This window comes from Coregonus lavaretus, assembly GCF_964263955.1.
Source record: "Coregonus lavaretus genome assembly, chromosome: 6".
NCBI classification, from domain to species: Eukaryota; Metazoa; Chordata; class Actinopteri; order Salmoniformes; family Salmonidae; genus Coregonus; species Coregonus lavaretus.
In genome coordinates, this window is record NC_139993.1 from 4,171,178 (window position 1) to 4,193,727 (window position 22,550).

Sequence of the window (22,550 nt, forward strand, 5' to 3'; positions counted from 1 at the left end):
CTTTGTCCCTCAACTCTATAGTGAATTAGGACCTCCCTCTCTTTTCTCCCCTCCTCCTCCTCCCTCCCTCCTTTCCCTCTATCACCCTATCCACTGGCCCCAGGGGAGAGCGGAGGAAAATAAAGGTTTCCCTCTCTCTGTTCTGTCCTCCAAAGGAGCAGCTTGAGAGAGAGAAGAGCGCGCTTTGTGTTTGGTTGACCTGTCTCTTTCTCCTTCAAAAAGACTGCCTGGTGCCATCATGGCCGCTCCAAGGTGACCTTGTCTCTGGCTTCACTGTGAGAGGCCACAGAGCGAGAATAATAAAGGGATACTATTGACACAGAACTACACTATACAGTCACCTCTAATTATTTGCAGCCTTGATAAAGATGAGCAGAAAATACTGTATAAAACAAGGTTATTAAAGTTTTGTGTTTTTATATTAGTTTTTATTTCTATTAGTTTTAAGATTATTTGAAATTCAGTTTAGTTTCAGTTAGTTTTCAGATTCACTTTACACATTTCTATTTAGTTGAAGTTTAAAAAAACGTTTCTATTTCATTTTATTTGATTTCGTTTTAGTGTTAGGGACAGAAAGTAGTCTGTGTGGGAGGCTAGGAGCCATTTATGTGCTCTATAGTTTTTGTGTTTTTTGGGATGTCACTTCTTGCGACTGGGGGGCAGTAATGCATAAGGTGATGGGTCAGGTTATAGGTTAGGTTAGGTTTAAAGGGAGACTCAGTGAGATGACGCGAGATAATGTAGATGCACGAAGTAAACAGTAGTAGTGGGTCAATTTCCACAACAATCAGGAGCGTTGAAGCGCGAGGCTAAACTTCTCTGCTGTTGTGGTCCTGTAGCTACCCTCATTGTAGCAGCGTGAATTGCACCCGTGCACATCCGCAAATACACTATGTGACTGTGTGAGCGCAAAGTCTTGCATCATGCTCTTCTCAATGGGCGCGTTGCATTCTTGGGATAAAAATTGTCAGACTAGCGCCTATGTAGCACATGGGGATGTGTAAAACGTACTCCTCAGCCTGAAGTGTCCCCACTTACGCTGTCACGCCCTGGCTCTGGGGTCTCTAGTATGTTGAGCCAGGGTGTGAGTTTTCATTGGGGTTTGTTCTAGTTTAGTATTTCTATGTTGGCCAGGGTGGCTCCCAATCGGAGACGGCTGTAGCTCGTTGTCTCTGATTGGGAGCCATACTTAGGTAGCCGTTTGGCATTGTTTGGTGTGGGATCTTGTTCCAGTGTAGGTTTGTGTTTGAACCGAGGACGTCACGTATCGATTTGTTGTTTTGTTCGGGTGATTATTCAAATAAATAAAAGTATGTTCGCCTTCCACGCTGCGCCTTGGTCCTCTGTATCCGACGATCGTGACAGAAGATCCCACCAAAACTGGACCAAGCAGCGTGTCCAGGAGCCATCGCCAGGGGAATCTCTAGCGGATCTCCTTTGCCACCTTGACTGGGTCAAGCCGTGTGAGGAGGAGAGAGGCTGGACTTGGAAGCAGAAGGGCGAAAGTCTGGCGAGAGACATGGAGACCTGGTCCACGGGAAGGAGAGACGGCCAGAAAATTTTTAGGGGGGGGCTCACGCCGTGGACGACGGGGCAGCAGGGGGCCGGGATAGAGTGGTTCAGCGGGTTGGCAAAGGAGGCCGCCAGGTTACGGGAGTCACTGGTCACCAGGGGGAAGAAGGATGTAGAGGCACGGCGAGAGGTACTGGGGTGTGTTGCCAGTCCGGTCCGGCCTGTTCCTGATCCCCGCGTAGGGCCAGTGGGGTGTGTTCCCAGTACGGTCCGGCTCGTTCCTGCTCCCCGCACCAAGTCAGTGGTGCGCGTCGTCAGCCCGGTCCGGCCCATTCCTGCTCCCCGCACCAAGTCAGTGGTGCGTTTCGTCAGCCCGGTCCGGCCCGTTCCTGCTCCCCGCACCAAGTCAGTGGTGCGTTTCGTCAGCCCGGTCCGGCCCGTTCCTGCTCCCCGCACCAAGTCAGTGGTGCGTTTTGTCAGCCCGGTCCGGCCCGTTCCTGCTCCCCGCACCAAGCCAGTGGTGCGCTTCGTCAGCCCGGTCCGGCCCGTTCCTGCTCCCCCCACCAAGCCAGGGGTGTGTGTCGTCAGTCCGGCACAGCCCGTGCCTGTTCCACCGGTGCCTGGTCCGGCACCGGTCAGCTGCTCCACACCGGAGCTAGAGCAATCCGCTCCACCAGTGTTCAGTCCAGCTTCGGCCAGCAGGGCCAGACCGGACCAGGGGTACTTTGGGGGGTTAGAGAGGGAGTGGGGATCATGCCCGGAGCCGGATCCGCCGCCAAGGCGGAGTGCCCACCCGGCCCCTCCCCTGTTGTGTTTGGTTGGCGCGGTCGGAGTCCGCGCCTTTGGGGGGGGGGTACTGTCACGCCCTGGCTCTGGGGTCTCTAGTATGTTGAGCCAGGGTGTGAGTTTTCATTGGGGTTTGTTCTAGTTTAGTATTTCTATGTTGGCCAGGGTGGCTCCCAATCGGAGACGGCTGTAGCTCGTTGTCTCTGATTGGGAGCCATACTTAGGTAGCCGTTTGGCATTGTTTGGTGTGGGATCTTGTTCCAGTGTAGGTTTGTGTTTGAACCGAGGACGTCACGTATCGATTTGTTGTTTTGTTTGGGTGATTATTCGAATAAATAAAAGTATGTTCGCCTTCCACGCTGCGCCTTGGTCCTCTGTATCCGACGATCGTGACATACGCCAGCGAATAGCTAGCTTTTCGCATGGCGCAGACTGGTAAGACACTTGAGGGCGGTCACGTGCTAGCAAGGCAGAGGTCCTGGGTTCAAGTCTCTGGGTGTGCCGAATCAGGAGGAAGTGGTACTCGCTAAGCAAGCAGTGTGACGTCCTTAACACCCACATGTTGACTGCATGAACTTTACAAAAATCATGTGATCAAAGTTCATGACGTTTCGACTGCAAGTTTCTGCACTTCTCGCCTGCATTGTGGGAGGCACTATTGTCAACAAATCATTAGGGTGTTTTTGTTTTACCCATGCCAATGTGACCAAAGACATGATTGAAACAGGAACCAGTTTTTCCAGGATTTATGTGTGCAATGGATATACAGTGAGGGAAAAAAGTATTTGATCCCCTGCTGATTTTGTACGTTTTCCCACTGACAAAGAAATGATCAGTCTATCATTTTAATGGTAGGTTTATTTGAACAGTGAGAGACAGAATAACAACAAAGAAATCCAGAAAAATGCATGTCAAAAATGTTATAAATTGATTTGTATTTTAATGAGGGAAATAGGTATTTGACCCCCTCTCAATCAGAAAGATTTATGGCTCCCTGGTGTCTTTTATACAGGTAACGAGCTGAGATTAGGAGCACACTCTTAAAGGGAGTGCTCCTAATCTCAGCTTGTTACCTGTATAAAAGACACCTGTCCACAGAAGCAATCAATCAATCAGATTCCAAACTCTCCACCATGGCCAAGACCAAAGAGCTCTCCAAGGATGTCAGGGACAAGATTGTAGACCTACACAAGGCTGGAATGGGCTACAAGACCATCGCCAAGCAGCTTGGTGAGAAGGTTACAACAGTTGGTGCGATTATTCGCAAATGGAAGAAACACAAAAGACCTGTCAATCTTCCTCAGCCTGGGGCTCCATGCAAGATCTCACCTTGTGGAGTTGCAATGATCATGAGAACGTTGAGGAATCAGCCCAGAACTACACGGGAGGATCTTGTCAATGATCTCAAGGCAGCTGGGACCATAGTCACCAAGAAAACAATTGGTAACACACTACGCCGTGAAGGACTGAAATCCTGCAGCGCCCGCAAGGTCCCCCTGCTCAAGAAAGCACATATACAGGGCTGTCTGAAGTTTGCCAATGAACATCTGAATGATTCAGAGGAGAAGTGGGTGAAAGTGTTGTGGTCAGATGAGACCAAAATCGAGCTCTTTGGCATCAACTCAACTCGCCGTGTTTGGAGGAGGAGGAATGCTGCCTATGACCCCAAGAACACCATCCCCACCGTCAAACATGGAGGTGGAAACATTATGCTTTGGGGTTGTTTTTCTGCTAAGGGGACAAGACAACTTAACTGCATCAAAGGGACGATGGACGGGGCCATGTACCATCAAATCTTGGGTGAGAACCTCATTCTCTCAGCCAGGGCATTGAAAATGGGTCGTGGATGGATATTCCAGCATGACAATGACCCAAAACACATGGCCAAGGCAACAAAGGAGTGGCTCAAGAAGAAGCACATTAAGGTCCTGGAGTGGCCTAGCCAGTCTCCAGACCTTAATCCCATAGAAAATCTGTGGAGGGAGCTGAAGGTTCGAGTTGCCAAACGTCAGGCTCTAAACCTTAATGACTTGGAGAAGATCTGCAAAGAGGAGTGGGACAAAATCCCTCCTGAGATGTGTGCAAACCTGGTGGCCAACTACAAGAAACGTCTGACCTCTGTGATTGCCAACAAGAGTTTTGCCACCAAGTACTAAGTCATGTTTTGCAGAGGGGTCAAATACTTATTTCCCTCATTAAAATGCAAATCAATTTATAACATTTTTGACATGCGTTTTTCTGGATTTTTTGTTGTTATTCTGTCTCTCACTGTTCAAATAAACCTACCATTAAAATTATAGACTGATCATGTCTTTGTCAGTGGGCAAACGTACAAAATCAGCAGGGGATCAAATACTTTTTTCCCTCACTGTATACAAATAAATGTGATATTTGAGGCTCTCTCTCACTAATTGACTGTACAGTGTGTACACACATAATAATATATTATGATTTCAGTTTGTGAGTGTGTTATATGGGAGTTAAATTTTTTTAAAAATCAGACTTTATAAAGAACACCTTTTATAGACAATTGCAACACTGCCATGTTGATCTGAGACTTACTGTTGGAAAACCACATTAGTGTCTGACTTTCGGCTGTCGCATATGCACCTCCCCCGACTGGTGATACGCATGTAAAATCCCTTTGTCATCCATCACCATGGGAAAAGGCAAAGAACTCACAAACGAAAAGAGACAAATGGTTGTTGACTATTAGGGCAACAATTGGAACAGTGGTAAACTTGCCTGGTATTGGATACAAGTGTATCTTGTCCCTACGCACAGTGAGGGAGAATGTTCGGGAGGCAAAGAAAAACCCGAAGGCCAAAGTTGGAGAATAACAGAACTTGGTCACATCTTCGAGTCACCAAGTCTCCAAATCTACAATTACACACCACCTCCATGCCAATTGGCTCTTTGGATGGGTTGCCAGAAAAAGACTTTGAGAGCGACAAACAAATGTAAATGGCTGTAGTTTGCTAAACGGCCTTGGCACTTGGATTGCAACCAGTGCTATGGTCAGATGACACGAAAATAGAGCTCTTTGGTCACGCAAACCAGTGGTGGGTTTTGCATCAAAAGAAGGATGTATATGCATAAAATAACCTCATACCTCCTGGACCTCTGGCAGTCTCTATGGGGGTGCCACAGTGTTCAATTCTCGGGCCGACTCTATTCTCTGTGTATATCAATGATGTCGCTCTTGCTGCTGGTGACTCTCAGATCCACCTCTACGCAGACGACGCCATTTTGTATACATCTGGCCCTTTATTGGACACTGTGTTAACAAACCTCCAAACAAGCTTCAATGCCATACAACACTCCTTCCGTAGCCTCCAACTGCTCTTAAATGCTAGTAAAACTAAATGCATGCTCTTCAATCGAACGCTGCCTGCCCGACTAGAATCACTACTCTCGGCAGGTCTGACTTAGAATATGTGGACAACTACAAATACCTAGGTGTCTGGTTAGACCGTAAACTCTCCTTCCAGACTCATATTAAGCATCTCCAATTCAAAGTTAAATCTAGAATCGGCTTCCTATTTCGCAACAAAGCCTCCTTCACTCATGCTGCCAAACATGCCCTCGTAAAACGGACTATCCTACCGATCCTTGACTTCGGCGATGTCATTTACAAAATAACCTCCAACACTCTACTCAGCAAATTGGATGTAGTCTATCACAGTGCCATCCGTTTTGTCTCCAAAGCCCCATACGCTACCCACCACTGTGACCTGTACGCTCTTGTTGGCTGGTCCTCACTACATGTTCGTCGTCAAACCCACTGGCTCCAGGCCATCTATAAATCACTGCTAGGCAAATCCCCGCCTTATCTTAGCTCATTGGTCACCATAGCAGCACCCAGCCGTAGTCTGCGCTCCAGCAGGTATATCTCACTGGTCATTCCCAAAGCCAACACCTCCTTTAGCCGCCATTCCTTCCAGTTCTCTGCTGCTAATGACTGGAAAGAACTGCAAAAATCTCTGAAGCTGGAGACTCTTATCTCCCTCACTAACTTTAAGCATCAGTTGTCAGAGCAGCTTATCAATCACTGCACCTGTACACAGCCCATCTGTAATTAGCCCACCTAACTACCTCATCCCCATATTGTTATTTATTTTGCTCATTTGCACCACAGTATCTCTATTTGCACATCTTCTTCTGCACATCTATCACTCCAGTGTTAATACTAAATTGTAAATTTTTTGCACTATGGCCTATTTATTGCCTTACCTCCATAACTTACTACATTTGCACACACTGTATATAGATTTTCTATTGTGTTTTTGACTGTACGTTTTGTTTATCCCATATGTAACTCTGTGTTGTTGTTGTTTTTATCGCACTGCTTTGCTTTATCTTGGCCAGGTCGCAGTTGTAAATGAGAACTTGTTCTCAACTGGCCTACCTGGTTAAATAAAGGTGGGAAAAAAACATGGATATATATGGTGGTGGATCTTTGTTATGGGACTGTTTTGCTTCCACTGAACTCTACCAAGTACCAGGACATTTTAGCCAAAAACCTGGTTGCCACTGCCAGGAGGCTGAAACGTGGCAGCAAGTGGATCTTCCAGCAAGACAATAACCCCAAGCACATATCAAAATCCCCAAATAAATGGTTAATTGTCCATAAAATCAAAATGTTGCAATACATTTACATTTTAGTCATTTAGCAGATGCTCTTATCCAGAGCGACTTACAGTTAGTGAGTGCATACATTTTCATACTGGTCCCCTGTGGGAATCGAACCCACAACCCTGGCGTTGGAAACGCCATGCTCTACCAACTGAGCTACACGGGCAATGACCAACTCAGTCTCCGGACTTGAACCCCATTGAAAACCTGTGGTTTAAATTGAAGAGGGCAGTCCATAAGCACAGACCGAAGGATATCAAGGATGTGGGAAGATTCTGTATGGATCCCTCCCAATGTCTTCTCCAATCTCATAAAACATTTTAGAAAAAGGTTCAGTGCCGTTATCCTCGCAAGGGTGCCGGAGTATTGAAAACAGGTACCAATAATTTTGACACCTATCTTTTGGAGTTTTTTTTTACACTTGCCTGGTATTGGACGCAAGTGTATCTTGTTCCCACACAGTGAGGAAGATGGTTCGGGAGGCAAAGAAAAATCCAAGGGCCAAAGTTGGAGAATGACAGAACTTGGTCTCCAAATCTACAATTAGACGCCAGATCCTACAATTCTATAGGTTAGTCCTATTTACAGTCACCTCCAAAATTATTGGCACCCTTGATAAATGTATAAAGAATCTTTAGGGGTGCCAATAATTTTGACACCTATCTTTTTGAGAATAAAATGGATTACTTGTTAAACATGTATTTCTCTGAGCAATTGTATTAGGATAAAATATGATTTCTCTTTTTTTTTTTTTACATACAATATAGCTCAGTATTTGTATTATTTATTTTAGTCTTTTTTGCTTATCAAGGGTGCCACAAATGTTGGAGTTGACTGTAATTCTACTGCATTTGATATCCAAATTGGAATGATAGGCACATTTCCAATATATAGATATATTGAGTTGTAATAGAATTGACTCAAACCTTGTATTCAGACTGATCCAAATGTCAAACCCAGTAGGATCTGGACTGAATATAGCAGCATCCCAAAGTGGAGGCTCCTCAAACCTGTGAACTTCCCTGCTGCTCATCATATTATTATGCTCCAATAATCTCCTTTCTTCCTCATACAAGTGCTCTGTGTGCTGGCGCCCACCAAAAAGACACCGGAATCCAGCTAAGAAGGGGTAAAAAAATCTGCTACTCACACGGGCGCAGGCACGCACACACACACATACACACACACAATTTCATGATAACAGAGAACACCTAAATTCTGAGTTAATGCCTTCATACTGTTCTTTGTTTCTTTTTAGCCAACACCATCACATTCCTGTGTGCAATGGATTAAAACCAATCTCAAAGAGACAATTACAAATACGGTATTCACATTTATTTTATAAAGAAACTGTATAATCATGCACTTGAACTCTGTATGGATATTTACACATTACTTAACTAGAAAGTAATGCACTTTTATCTGCACATATCTTCACTTCCATGAATAACACAAGAACAGCAAGACATATCACGTGAGTATTCTAAAAGACACTAGAGGGCAGTACATACCTAATATAATTCAGGAGATTCAGACATGGAATTACCATGCTGAATTTACTGTGTATTTGATTTGATCAACAATATAATGTGGATTAAACTCTTTTGAAACAGTCAAATTGTTACACTACATCAATATTAGAGTACAGTGACAAGTTCTAGAATCTGGCCTAGAACAGCCACATTCAGTTGGTACAACTAGTACTGTTACAGATACAGTGCCTTCACACACCGTGACTTATTCCACATTGTGTTGTGTTACAGCCTGAATTCAAAATGGATTAAATAGATTTGTTTCTCACCCATCTACACACAGTTCCCCATAATGACAAAGTGAAAACATGTTTTTAGAAATTGTTGCACATTTTATTGAAAATGTAGGACAGAAATATCTAATTTTCATAAGTATTCACACCCCTGAGTCAATACTTTGTAGTAGCACCTTTGGCAGCGATTACAGCTTTGAGTCGTCTTGGGTATGTCTGTGTCAGCTTTGCACATCTAGATTCTGGGACTTTCTCCCATTCTTCCTTGCATATTTTCTCAAGCTCTGTTAAGTTAGGTAGGGAGCAGCAGTGAACAGCAATCTTCAGGTCTTTCCAAAGATTTGATGGGATTCAAGTCTGGGCTTTCGCTGGGCCACTCAAGGACTTTCACATTCTTGTTCTGAAGCCATTTCATTATTGCTTTGGCTGTATGCTTGGGGTCATTGTCCTGTTGGAACATATATTTGCCCCAGTCTAAGGTTGTTTGCAATCTGAAGCAGGATCACATCAAGGATTTGTCTGTATTTGGCTCCATTCATTGTTTCCTCTGTCCTTACCAGTCTCCCAGTCCCTGCCGCTGAAAAGCATCCCCATAGCATGATGCTGCCACCACCATGCTTCACGGTAGGGATGGCGTTAGACGGGTGATGAGCTGTGCATGGTTTTCTCCAGACATAGCGCTTTGCATTCAGGCCAAATAGTAAACATTTTGTCTCATCAGATCACAGAATCTTTTGCCTTATGAGTCTTTCACATGCCTTTTTTCAAACTCCAGGCATGCTGTAATGGGCCTTTTTCTCAGGAGTGGCTTCCATATGGCCACTCTCCCATAAAGGCCAGATTGGTGAAGTGCTGTAGAGACTGTTGTCCTTCTGGCAGGTTCTCCCATCTCAGCCAAGGAACTCTGTAGTTCTGTCAGAGTGGTCATTGGGTTCTTGGTCACCTCCTTGACCAAGGTACTTCTTGCCCAGTTGCTTAGTTTATTTGGACGGCCAGTTCTAGGCAGAGTGGGTAGTTCCATATTTTTTCAATTTCCCAATGATGGAGACCACTGTGTTCCTGGAAACTTTCAACACTCAAGAAATTGTTTTATACCCTTTCCCAGATATATGCCTCATCACAATTCTATCTTGGCGATCTACGGACAGTTCCTTGGACTTCATGGAATAGTTTCTGCTTTGACATGTAGTGTCAACTGTGGGACCATATAGACAGGTGTGTTTCTTTCTAGACAGGTGGAGTCCAATCAAGTAGTAGTGATATCTCAAGGATGATCAAAGGAAATTGGATGCACCTGAGCTCAATTTGGACTGTCATAACAAAGGGGTGTGAATACTTATGTAAAGGAGACTTCTGTATTACATTTTCAATACATTTGCAAACATTTCTAAAAACATGTTTTCACTTTGTCATTATGGGGTATTGTGTGTAGATGGGTGAGAAACAGATCTATCCATTTTGAATTCAGGCTGTAAATGTGGCGCAGTGGTCTAAGGCACTGCATCGCAGTGCTAGCTGTGCCACTAGAGATCCTGGTTCGAATCCAGGCTCTGTCGTAGCCGGCCGCGACCAGGAGACCCATGGGGCGGCGCACAATTGGCCCAGTGTCGTCCAGGGTAGGGGAGGGAATGGCCGGCAGGGATGTAGAGCATGGTGTTTGCAACGCCAGGGTTGTGGGTTCGTTTCCCACCGGGGGCCAGTATTTAAAAATAATAATAATAATGTATGCACTCACTCTGGATAAGAGCGTCTGCTAAATGACTAAAATGTAAATGTAATGAATACTTTCTGAAGGCACTGTAGATAGTGATTCCATATTCTACATTTCAGAGACGCATGTTTGTTCTACATACTATGTTTCTATCTGAATGTTTCACAACGTTGTGCCCTGGTGAACGCTGCCCATAAAAGGTCAGTTTGAATGTAGTTGTAATTATCTTAAATGCATATTGATAACAATGTAGTTCTCTTCAATTCATAAATCTGAGTAACTTCTTATCATAATAATTATCCATTTTATAAACCAATCCACAGTCATTTTAAAATCCACACAAAGAAAAACAAGGATAAGCAATGCACAGGAGAAACTCTGGTCGAAGAGGCCGGTTTCCAGGCTTCATTTTCTCAATTTCACATGCTAACAGCAACCGCAACACCGTGCTCATATCCAGCCACAAAAACCTAGAGACATTTTTGGAGGAAAGCGATAAATTAACCAATGGCAATGTCAGTTTGGTGAAAGTAAGACTTAGTGGAACTAGGTTTTTTGTTAATGCACGCAAATAATATGACTTAACATTGCTGTATAGCAGGGTTGAAAAACACATTTTTCCCCGTGGGCCACATTGAGTCTTTAACGAAGTCTGAGGGCCACACTGCAATAGTCCTATGTTTTTGGACTTGTCGATGCTCCCTGACTGTCTAGCTTTTGTTTCTGTGATTGTTAGTGAGCTGGACAGAGTGAAGAGACTGTATACATGTAAGTCCATTGTCATTATTGTCATTACGCTGGTCCGCTCAAAGGCCTTTTTGACACCCTATATAAGTGGCAGTTTGAGGGCAAAAGCATTTCACTTGAGTTTTATACCTTTTTCTGTCTCCTTTACAGGCGGCTCCAGGAGTCCCATCTTCTCCACAGGCGGCTCCAGGGTCTCTATCTCCCTCACGAGGTAAAATGGTTTCTCCAGGATTCTCTGACTCTTTCTGCCTTTTCCCATTAAGGCCCTTATTTCAGTGGTTTCTTTCACTATGTCATTGATCTTCTTTCCTAAACTCATGCCACCTTTGCCCATAATCGCCCCAACCACTAATGCCGCCATGTTATGCCCCACAACAGAAACAATTCTGCTTGCCTCCTTCTCCAGACTCCCCCGGAGTATTTGCATGTCCTTTATGAAATGTTGAAAGACTGTATTGGCTTCCTTGCTGTGGTATATGTTAAACATTATCTCTGTGACACCGGTGGTTAGACCGTTGACCCCACTGGTCACACCCATTCCAATCCCTGCGATGGTGAGCCCCAGTGACAGCCCAGCAGTAACAGGGCCAAGACAAAGGCCTGCTATGGTCAGAGCCCCTCCTGTCACCCCCACTGCACTGCCTGCCACACTGGAGATATCAGACCCGAACCGATCTCTTCTAGTTTGACAGCTCTCTTTTCCAGCTCTTTTAGAAAGTCCAGCATTCTGGAGTGGCGCTGACTGAACAGACCAATGAAACGCAGGGCAGACTCCTGGAACAGGAACGTCAGTCTGAGGTGCTGGTCCATCCTAGCAGTCGAAACATATTCCACTTTTTTATTAGAGACATTGAAACATGTAGCTGGAATCTTTGAATGAATGATTAGCAATGTGCACCGTCAGCATTAGTGACCAGAATCTGAAAAATTACGTATAGAACTTAAACAGAGATTTACCTGATATCACTTAAATGGCTCAAATGGTCAAACATTGTCACGGTTTCGGCCGAGGCTGCCTCTCTCCCTTGTTCGGGCAGGTTTCGGCATTCGTCGTCTCCGGAATTCTAGCTGCCACCGCTGTATGTTTCATGTTCGTTTGCTTTTGTCTGTTTGTTTCCACACCTGTTTCTGTTTTGGCGTAATTAGTGTCCTATAAGTTTCTCGTTGTGTTTGTCTAGTGTTGTGTGTAATTATTTTCCGTCAGTTGTGTGTATTGCTCGGTTGAGCTTCTCTCCACTGCGCTGGAGTATTTTCGCACCTGTTTGTGCGCTGTTACTTTTCGCCTTCGTGCGTATTTTTCGCCTTCGGGCAATGTTGTCCTTTTGCCTTAGTTTGGGCAGTAATACAAGCCTTTGGAATATCGTTCTGAGTCCTGCGTTTGATTCCACCATTGCACCTACAGCACGCCCTGACAGAATTACACACCATCAATGGAATCAGCAGGAGCCGAAGCAGCCCAGACGAGACTGGAGGCCCAGGTTCGGGACCAACAAGATCAGATCCTGCAGATGGGGACCGCCCTGCAGGAGGTGATTTCCACCCTCCGAGGCTGGGGTACGCCTCCACCGCCTCCCTCCCTGCCAGCACCATCGGCCAGCCCGCCCATTCCAGCGCCGGAACCTCGAGGAGTCCGACTATCTCTCCCGAGGGCCTACGACGGAACCGCGGCTGGGTGTCAGGGATTCCTACTCCAGGTGGAGCTATACCTGGCCACAGTGCACCCGGCACCTTCGGGGCATGAGAGCGTGTCTGCTCTGATCTCCTGCCTGGCCGGAAAAGCGTTGGAGTGGGCCAACGCGGAGTGGAGGAAGATCGACGCCACGACGATTACCTACGACGAGTTCTCCCGCCGCTTCAGGGCGGTGTTTGACCATCCCCCGGAGGGGAAAGCGGCGGGGGAGCGTCTGGTCTTCCTCCGGCAGGGGAGGAGGAGTGCCCAGGAATTCGCTCTCGAATTCCGTACTCTAGCGGCAGATGCAGGGTGGAATGATCGGGCCCTCATCGATCTATACAGATGTAGCCTACGAGAGGACGTCCGTCGGGAGCTGGCTTGTAGGGACACCAGCCTCTCTTTCGACCAGCTGGTCGACATGTCCATCAGGCTGGATAACCTACTGGCTACCCGCGGACGTCCTGCGGAGGGTCCGTCCATTTCACCCTCCAGAGCCTCCGAGCCGTGTCCTATGGAGCTCGGGGGCGCTGGCGCTAGAGAGAGGAGGAGTCGGCAGGCTAGGGGGTCCATCCACTGCACCAACTGTGGTCGGGGAGGACACACCGCGGCTAGGTGCTGGGGATGGCCTCCTAGGGGAGATGACGACAGGTCCCGCACTGGGGATTCCCTCCAGGTGAGTAGGCGCCCCACTCACCCAGAGCTCACTGTTGCCCATTTTTGTATGCCTGTAAGTTTTCCACAGGTAGCACCTCATTCCCAGCATAAGGCGCTGGTAGATTCAGGCGCGGCTGGGAATTTTATTGATAAAAAGTTTTGTTTAGCGTTAGGGATTCCCCTTATTCCTGTTGATGTTCCTTTCCCCGTTCATGCCCTAGATAGTCGTCCGTTGGGTACGGGCTTAATCAGGGAAGTCACGGCGCCACTTAGGATGTGTGCGCAGGGGGATCATCAGGAGATGATTCAGCTGTTCCTGATTGACTCTCCTGCGTATCCGGTGGTGCTGGGCATGCCCTGGTTGAGTACCCATAACCCAGCTATTTCGTGGCAGGAGAGGGCTCTGATGGAGTGGTCTGCTCAGTGTGTGGGTAGATGTTTGGGCGTTTCCGTAGGGGCTACCTCGGTGGAGAGTCCAAACCAGGTGCCCGCATTGCACGTTCCACCTGAGTATGGGGATTTGGCTATTGCGTTTAGTAAGGCGAGGGCGACGCGGTTGCCACCCCATAGGCAGGGGGATTGTGCGATAGACCTCCAGGCAGGAGCTGCGCTCCCACGGAGCCATGTGTATCCTCTGTCTCAGGAAGAGAAGAAAGCTATGGAGATTTACATAGACGAATCTCTGAGACAAGGATACATACGGCCTTCCACTTCCCCTGCGTCCTCGAGTTTCTTTTTTGTGAAGAAAAAGGATGGTGGTTTGCGCCCGTGCATCGATTACCGTGGTCTCAATCAGATTACGGTGAAGTATAGTTATCCACTCCCGCTGATTGCGACCATGACTGAGTCGTTGCATGGGGCGCGTTTCTTCACGAAATTAGATCTCAGGAGCGCGTACAACTTGGTGCGCATCAGGGAGGGTGATGAATGGAAAACAGCCTTTAGTACCACCTCGGGCCATTACGAGTATCTGGTCATGCCATACGGGTTGATGAACGCTCCGTCAGTTTTCCAATCATTCGTGGATGAGATCTTCAGGGACATGCAGGGGCAGGGGGTGGTGGTGTACATTGATGACATTCTCGTGTACTCGCCTACCCGTGTCGAGCATGTGGCCCTGGTGCGTAGAGTGTTGCGGAGGCTGGTGGAGCACGACCTGTATGTGAAGGCAGAGAAGTGTCTGTTTTTCCAGGAGTCGGTCTCCTTTTTGGGTTATCAGTTGTCTGCGTCAGGGGTGAAGATGGAGGTAGACCGGGTGTCGGCCGTGCGTAATTGGCAAACACCAACCACTGTGAAGGAGGTGCAGCAGTTTTTGGGGTTTGCAAATTACTACAGGAGGTTTATCCGGGGTTTTGGACAGGTGGCAGCTCCCATCACGTCTCTGTTGAAGGGGGGTCCGGTGCGTCTGCAGTGGTCGGCCGAGGCGGACAGGGCGTTTGGGAGGCTGAAGGACCTGTTTACCTCGGCCCCGGTGCTGGCGCATCCGGATCCCTCTTTGCCGTTCCAGGTAGAGGTGGACGCGTCGGAGGCCGGTTTAGGAGCCGTGCTTTCACAACGGTCTGGCGCGCCACCTAAACTCCGCCCCTGTGCTTTTTATTCTAAGAAGCTCAGTCCGGCGGAGCGGAACTATGACGTAGGGGACAGGGAGCTGTTAGCCGTGGTACAGGCTCTAAAGGTGTGGAGGCACTGGCTTGAGGGGGCTCAACACCCTTTCCTCATTTTGACGGACCACCGTAACCTGGAGTACATCCGGGCGGCGAGGAGGCTGAACCCTCGCCAGGCAAGATGGAGTATGTTCTTGACCAGGTTTACTTTTAAGATCACGTACATCCCTGGGTCACAGAATGGCAAGGCAGATGCGCTGTCTCGGCGGTATGACACGGAGGAGAGGTCCGTGGAGCCCACTCCCATACTGCCTGAGTCGTGTCTGGTGGCACCTGTAGTGTGGGAGGTCGATGCTGAACTCGAGCGGGCGTTACGCACCGACCCTAGTCCACCACAGTGCCCGGAGGGTCGGAGGTACGTTCCGCTCGAGGTTCGGGATCGATTGATCTATTGGGCTCACACGTCACCCTCCTCTGGACATCCGGGTATCGGCCGGACAGTGCACTGTCTTAGTGCCAAGTACTGGTTGCCCACGTTGGCAAGGGATGTGAGGGTTTATGTTTCCTCCTGCTCGGTGTGCGCCCAGTGTAAGGCGCCTAGACATCTACCTAGGGGTAAGTTGCTACCCCTGCCCGTTCCACAACGACCATGGTCCCACCTCTCTGTGGACTTTATAACAGACCTTCCCCTCTCCCAAGGGAATACTACCATCCTGGTCGTTGTGGACCGGTTCTCTAAGGCCTGTCGTTTGCTCCCCATGCCGGGTCTTCCTACTGCCCTACAAACTGCCGAGGCACTGTTTACCCATGTGTTCCGGCACTACGGGGTACCCGAGGACATTGTGGCTGATCGGGGTCCCCAATTCACCTCCAGAGTCTGGAGAGCGTTTATGGAGCGGTTGGGGGTCTCGGTGAGCCTCACCTCGGGTTACCACCCGGAGAGTAATGGGCAGGTGGAACGCGTAAACCAGGATGTGGGTAGGTTTCTCAGAACATACTGCCAGGACCGGCCGGAGGAGTGGTCAAGGTACGTTCCCTGGGCCGAGATGGCCCAGAATTCCCTACGCCATTCCTCCACTAACCTAACTCCATTTCAATGTGTGTTGGGTTACCAGCCGGTTCTGGCACCCTGGCAGCAGAGCCAGATCGAGGCTCCTGCGGTGGATGAGTGGGCGCGGCGCTCGGAGGAGACGTGGAACGCTGCACACGTCCACCTGCAGCGGGCCCTCCGACGTCAGAAGGCGAGCGCTGATCTCCACCGCAGTGAGGGACCGGTGTACGCACCTGGTGATCGAGTCTGGCTCTCTACCAGAAACCTGCCCCTCCGCCTGCCCTGTCGGAAACTGGGTCGGCGGTTTGTGGGGCCGTTTAAAGTCCTGAGAAGGTTGAACGAGGTATGTTATAGATTACAGCTACCTGTGGAGTATAAGTGTATTAACCCCTCGTTCCATGTGTCCCTTCTCAGGCCGGTGGTAGCGGGCCCACTCCAAGAAAATGAGATCTTGGAGACTCCTCCGCCCCCATTGGACATCGAGGGGGTACCGGCGTACTCCGTGAGGTCCATTTTGGATTCGAGACGTCGGATGGGGGGTCTCCAGTATCTAGTGGAGTGGGAGGGGTACGGTCCGGAGGAGCGGTGCTGGGTGCCGAGGAGAGACATTTTGGACCCGTCGCTCCTGACGGAATTCCATCGGGGGCATCCGACGCGCCCTGCTCCGCGTCCTCCTGGTCGTCCCCGAGGCCGGAGTCGGCGCACGTCTGGAGCCGCGCGTCAAGGGGGGGGTACTGTCACGGTTTCGGCCGAGGCTGCCTCTCTCCCTTGTTCGGGCAGGTTTCGGCGTTCGTCGTCTCCGGAATTCTAGCTGCCACCGCTGTATGTTTCATGTTCGTTTGCTTTTGTCTGTTTGTTTCCACACCTGTTTCTGTTTTGGCGTAATTAGTGTCCTATAAGTTTCTCGTTGTGTTTGTCTAGTGTTGTGTGTAATTATTTTCCGTCAGTTGTGTGTATTGCTCGGTTGAGCTTCTCTCCACTGCGCTGGAGTATTTTCGCACCTGTTTGTGCGCAGTTACCATTGTCGCACCTGTTTGTGCGCTGTTACTTTTCGCCTTCGTGCGTATTTTTCGCCTTCGGGCAAAGTTGTCCTTTTGCCTTAGTTTGGGCAGTAATACAAGCCTTTGGAATATCGTTCTGAGTCCTGCGTTTGATTCCACCATTGCACCTACAGCACGCCCTGACAAACATGGTCTGCATGGATTTAGCATTCACGTCAGTGCTGATGTCAATGATTTTGTCAGACTTCTCTCCACAAAATGATTTTCTAATGATAATTAGACATAAAAAGTATTATTTATAAAGTGCTTTTCAGCAACAACAGAGGGCCCATAAATTTAACATGGTTCAATCTCTTTCAGAGCACTTACATTTTTTATATCAGGTAATACATTTGATAATACTATACTAAAATAGATTTTGTGTGAAACTATACTGAGAACAAATAGATTTTAGCAAAAATGTATATGATGTCATACTGAAGTATTTTGATTTGATTTGAATATTGTGGTAAGTAATTTAAACTGATTTCCACTTACGTTTTTCCCAATCCCATTATCTCACACAGCTGTTCAGAGATGTGTATGACAGTGTCTAGGGTTTACTGAGAATGGTGCGACAAACAAAAAACATCCAGTCAACGGCAGTCCTGTTGGCGAAAACAGCTTGTTGATTAGAGAGGCCGAAGGAGAATGACAAGAATCATGCAAGCTAACAGGCTGGCCACAAACAGGCAAATAACAGCGCAGTGGTGTGCAGAACGGCATCTTGGAACGCACAACTCATCGATCCTTGTCACAAAGCACTTAGGCTATGAAAATGACACCATATTGAAAATATCAATCTAGTTAATAGATTTCTGCACAAGTTAATCTACTAAATCATAGCAGGTCTATTCCAGCTATTTTAGTGTTTTCAAAATTAGAAAGTTGTGAATGAAAATAGTTGTAGAGATACAGTAGTCTACTGTAAGCGGTGAGGATATCACTGTTTCTGAAAATCTCTGGAGTTCTGCACTTGAACTCTGTATGGATATTTAAACATAGCTAAAGTATAAAATAATGCACTTTTATCTGCACATATCTTATCAATAACAGCAAGACATGTCACATGAGTAAAATACATTAGAGGGCAGTACATGCCTATACAATGCAGAAGTAGAATAACCATGCTGAAATAACTATGTAGGCCTATTAGATTTTCTCAACAGTATAATGTGGATGAAACTCTTGAAATTGTTACATTACATCAATGACAAGTTCTAGAATCTGACATAGAACAGCTACGCTCAGTTGGTACAACTAGTAATGTAGCAGAAAGATAGTGATTATTTATTTTACATGTCAGAGAGGCAGGTTTGTTCTATATAGTACATTTAGAATATTTAGATCTGACTATTCTACAACATGAACACCGCCCAGATAAAGGGGTGGTTTTAATAAACATTTAAATAATCTTAAATACATTTCATACAAAAATGTCTTCTCTTCTATTCTAAAAAAGAAAACATACACAGTAATCATTTCAAATCTACATGTTAAGCAATGAAGTCGTACAGGGAGTGATGCACAGGAAACAATGCAGTCCAAACGGCAGGTGTCTTGGCTTCTTGATTTTCTCAATTTCTACATATAAATCTTCTCAGCCCATACATATCCTAACAGTAACAGCAACAACACCATGCTCGAATGCCACATCCGGTCTCAAAAACCTAGAGAAAGGGATTTTTTATGGAAATGCAATTAATTAACCAATTACGCAGCAAATTAACCAATGGCATTGCTAGCTTGGTGAAATTCAAAGACTTAGTAGAGCTTGAGTGTTTTTGCTAATACATGCACACAACTAATATCATTCAACATATGCTGTGTACAGTATGTGACATGTTTTAGGGCAAATCATTTTAACTCATTTTGTACCTTTTTCTATCTCCTCCATAGGCTGCCCCAGGAGTCTCGTCTCCTCCATAGGCTGCCCCAGGAGTCTCATCTCCTCCATAGGCTGCCCCAGGAGTCTCATCTCCTCCATAGGCTGCCCCAGGAGTCTCATCTCCTCCATAGGCTGCTCCAGGAGTCTCATCTCCTCCATAGGCTGCCCCAGGAGTCTCATCTCCTCCATAGGCTGCCCCAGGAGTCTCATCTCCTCCATAGGCTGCCCCAGGAGTCTCATCTCCTCCATAGGCTGCTCCAGGAGTCTCATCTCCTCCATAGGCTGCACCAGATGTTCTATATCATCCTCAGGCTGTCCAATAGTTCCCATCTCCACAAGCAGCTCTAGACTTTCTAACTCCTTCACAAGGTAAAATGGTTTCTCCAGGATTCTCTGACTCTTTCTGAACCTCCAGATGCCTCGGCACAGTGAGTCGTGGATCCTCTGACATGAGTCCATCTCTGTGCGCCACAGTGCTGCTCTGGCTCGGATGAGCTGGGATCTCTTGCTCTTGCTGCCTTTGGCGAGGCTGACGCTGTCTTTACAGATAGTGATGATGTCCAGGCCAATGAATAGTGCATTTGAGGCCACGGCGCATCGCCTTAATGTCCTAGAGAGGGCGAGTGGAGTGCCTTGGGCCAACATCGCAATGTCCGGTAAATCTGCAGCAAATGTTTTGCCCTCTTGGAGTCCCACCTTGCCTGCACCCATGACCACGCCCTTTCCCATTAAGGCCTCTATTGCAGAGGTATTTTTTACTATGGCATTGATCTTCTTTCCTAAACTCGCACCACCTTTGCCTATATTCTTCCCAACCACTAATGCCACTACCTTCGGCTCCAAAGGGCAAATGTTGCTGGCCACCTTCTCCAGACTACCATGGAGTCTTTGCATGTCCCCCATGAAACATTGAAAGATTGTATTGGCTTTCTTGTTTTGGTAGCTTTTAAATGCCACCTTTGTTACACCGGTGGTTAGACTGTTGACCCCACTGGTCACACCCATTCCAATCCCTGCGATGGTGAGCCCCAGTGACAGCCCAGCAGTAACAGGGGCAAGACAAAGGCCTGCTATGGTCAGAGCACCTGCTGTCGCCCCCATTGCACTGCCTACCACACTGGAGATATAACCCCCTTTCTTCATCTTGTCTAGTTTGCCAGCTCTCTTTTCCAGCTCTTTTAGAAAGTCCAGCATTCTGGAGTGGCGCTGACTGAACAGACCAATGAAACGCAGGGCAGACTCCTGGAACAGGAACGTCAGTCTGAGGTGCTGGTCCATCCTAGCAGGAGAAACATATTCCACTTTTTCATCAGAGACATTGAAACATGTAGCTGGAATCGATGAATGTTAGTGAGCTAGTATTTGAAAATGTAACATAAAACCGAAACAGGAAAGGTTTACCTGATATCACTCAAATGGCGCAAATGGTTAAACATGGTCTGCATGGACGTTTCATTCAGTTCAGTGCTGGTGTCAATCATCAAGTAGTCATTCTTCTCTCTGCTGAATGTTTTTCTAATAATGATAATCAAAAAGTATTTATAAAGCATTTTCAGCAACAGCAGAGGTTGCTAATGTTACATAATAATATAAATTATCTTACTTGTATGTCTGAAACCATACTGAAAAAAATAAAATAAAAGGATAGATCATTTGATTTGATTATTGTGTTAAATCATTTAAACTGATTTCCACTTACATTTTTCCCAATCCCATTATCTCACACAGCTGTTCAGTGATGTGTATGTAATTTTCCAAGTACACATACAGCACCTCCACATTGAGGAGGCATGGGGAAAAGAAGGCCGAAGCATCCCTCTTAAAGTGGATGAGGAGAGGACAAGCCATTCTAGCAGAGGTGATGACAGCTTGGACTCTTGCTGGTTCCCTCCCCTGAGGCAGAGGACACAACCGGTTTTCATCAGCAAATACAAACAGAGAGGTGACCACCAGCCTCTCCACAGCGTCCATGAAGCAGTCCAGCTCTTCCAGCCCCTTGAGAGTGTCCTTCAGTACAGCTTCCAGCTCCTTCTTCAGCTCCTTAAGCCTACGGTTTGCAGTCACCTGGGTAAGATAGTCTTTTGTGAACTCTCCTAATGCCTTGGTCTTGTCTTCTGCATTCAAGACTCGGCCGAATTTAAGGTCGATTCTGTCTGCCATTTCCTTGATGTTCTTAATCTTGGATTGTTCGACTTTTCTCTGCAGGATCCACCTTGAATGCCTGTCACAGAATTCCTCCACTGTGTGGACATAGCTGAGGGTGTCTGAGATGTATTGGCCCAATAACTCTCTCATTTCCTCTAAGAAAGGAAGAAGATGCAGTTAAGCAAGGCTAAAGGCTTTCTGTCTCAAAGTACTTTACAGGGTCTCTATTGAAGATCATTAGAGTAAAAGTACTTCACTAATCACCTGTTAGACACATCTGTTCCCAGAAGATCAACGATCAATACCCAGACAGATATATAAAACAAATATATACCTTAATGCACTGAACCTTACAGATGGATTTCAGTCAACTTAGGCTACCTATTTAAAATTCAACAACTTTTGGTCAAAGTTTAAAGGTAAATGAGTCGAAGATGCGTTCCACCTGCCAAAAGGTTTAACAACGGGGTGACACTCCTTTTTATATCCCTCAAACCAATGTTTCTTACTACCGAGGCTGTGTGATCTTCAGCCATTTGGATTTCACTCCCTGCTAAGGGCTAAGGCACGCTGGCTCGGGTCAAAGGTCAGCTGAAAGGGCTGCTGTTGAGATCGGGGGGCGAGGTGCTCAGATGCTTATAGCTCCCACAAGCAATAGTAATTGTGTTATCATTGTTATTATGTTAATACACATATTTCTAGCAGTGTGAGTTAAAGCTAGAATCCTTAGTTGCTAAATACATTTTTGGACTTATAAATTAATTATATATACCCATTGATTCTTCAAGAATACAACTTATACACTGAGCATACTAAACATTTTCTTTCCATGACATATCCTGACCAAGTGAATCCAGGTGAAAGCTATTATCCCTTATTGATGTCACTTGTAAAATCCACTTCAATCAGTTTAGATGAAGGGGAGGAGACAGGTTACAAAATGATTTTTAAGCCTTGAGACAATTGAGACATGGATTGTGTATGTGTGCCATTCAGAGGGTGAATGGGCAAGACAAACAAATATAAGTGCCTTTGAACTGGGTGTGGTAATAGGTGCTAACAGGTGCACCGGTTTTGAGTGTGTCAAGAACTGCAACGCTGATAGTTTTTGCACGCTCAAAAGCTTTCTATGTGTATCAAGAATGGTCCACCACCCAAAGGACATCCAGCCAACTTGACACAACTGTGGGATGCATTGGCGTCAACTCAGTATTAGGAAGGTGTTCCTAATGTTTGGTATACTCAGTGTATATGCCTGATGAGCTTTGATTAACTGTTGTGCCCCATCAGAACCCCAAATATTAGCTTATTTTATGGCAATGTTTGTAAACAACATAAAT

The 22,550-nt window shown here is 46.7% G+C and overlaps 2 protein-coding genes across 2 annotated transcripts; both read right to left on the minus strand.

The window, feature by feature from the left end:
- Positions 1–19,044: 19,044 nt before the first annotated feature.
- LOC311130340 (apolipoprotein L3-like) lies at positions 19,045–20,509 on the minus strand (the record flags this gene model as incomplete). The annotated part of the gene is made up of 1 exon (XM_084163068.1): positions 19,045–20,509. Exon 1 carries the CDS (start codon positions 20,341–20,343, stop codon positions 19,045–19,047), a length of 1,299 nt encoding a protein of 432 aa, XP_084019194.1. The 5' UTR covers positions 20,344–20,509.
- Positions 20,510–20,760: 251 nt separating this feature from the next.
- LOC311130341 (uncharacterized protein) lies at positions 20,761–21,360 on the minus strand (the record flags this gene model as incomplete). The annotated part of the gene is made up of 1 exon (XM_084163069.1): positions 20,761–21,360. One exon carries the CDS (start codon positions 21,358–21,360, stop codon positions 20,761–20,763), a length of 600 nt encoding a protein of 199 aa, XP_084019195.1.
- Positions 21,361–22,550: the final 1,190 nt, after the last annotated feature.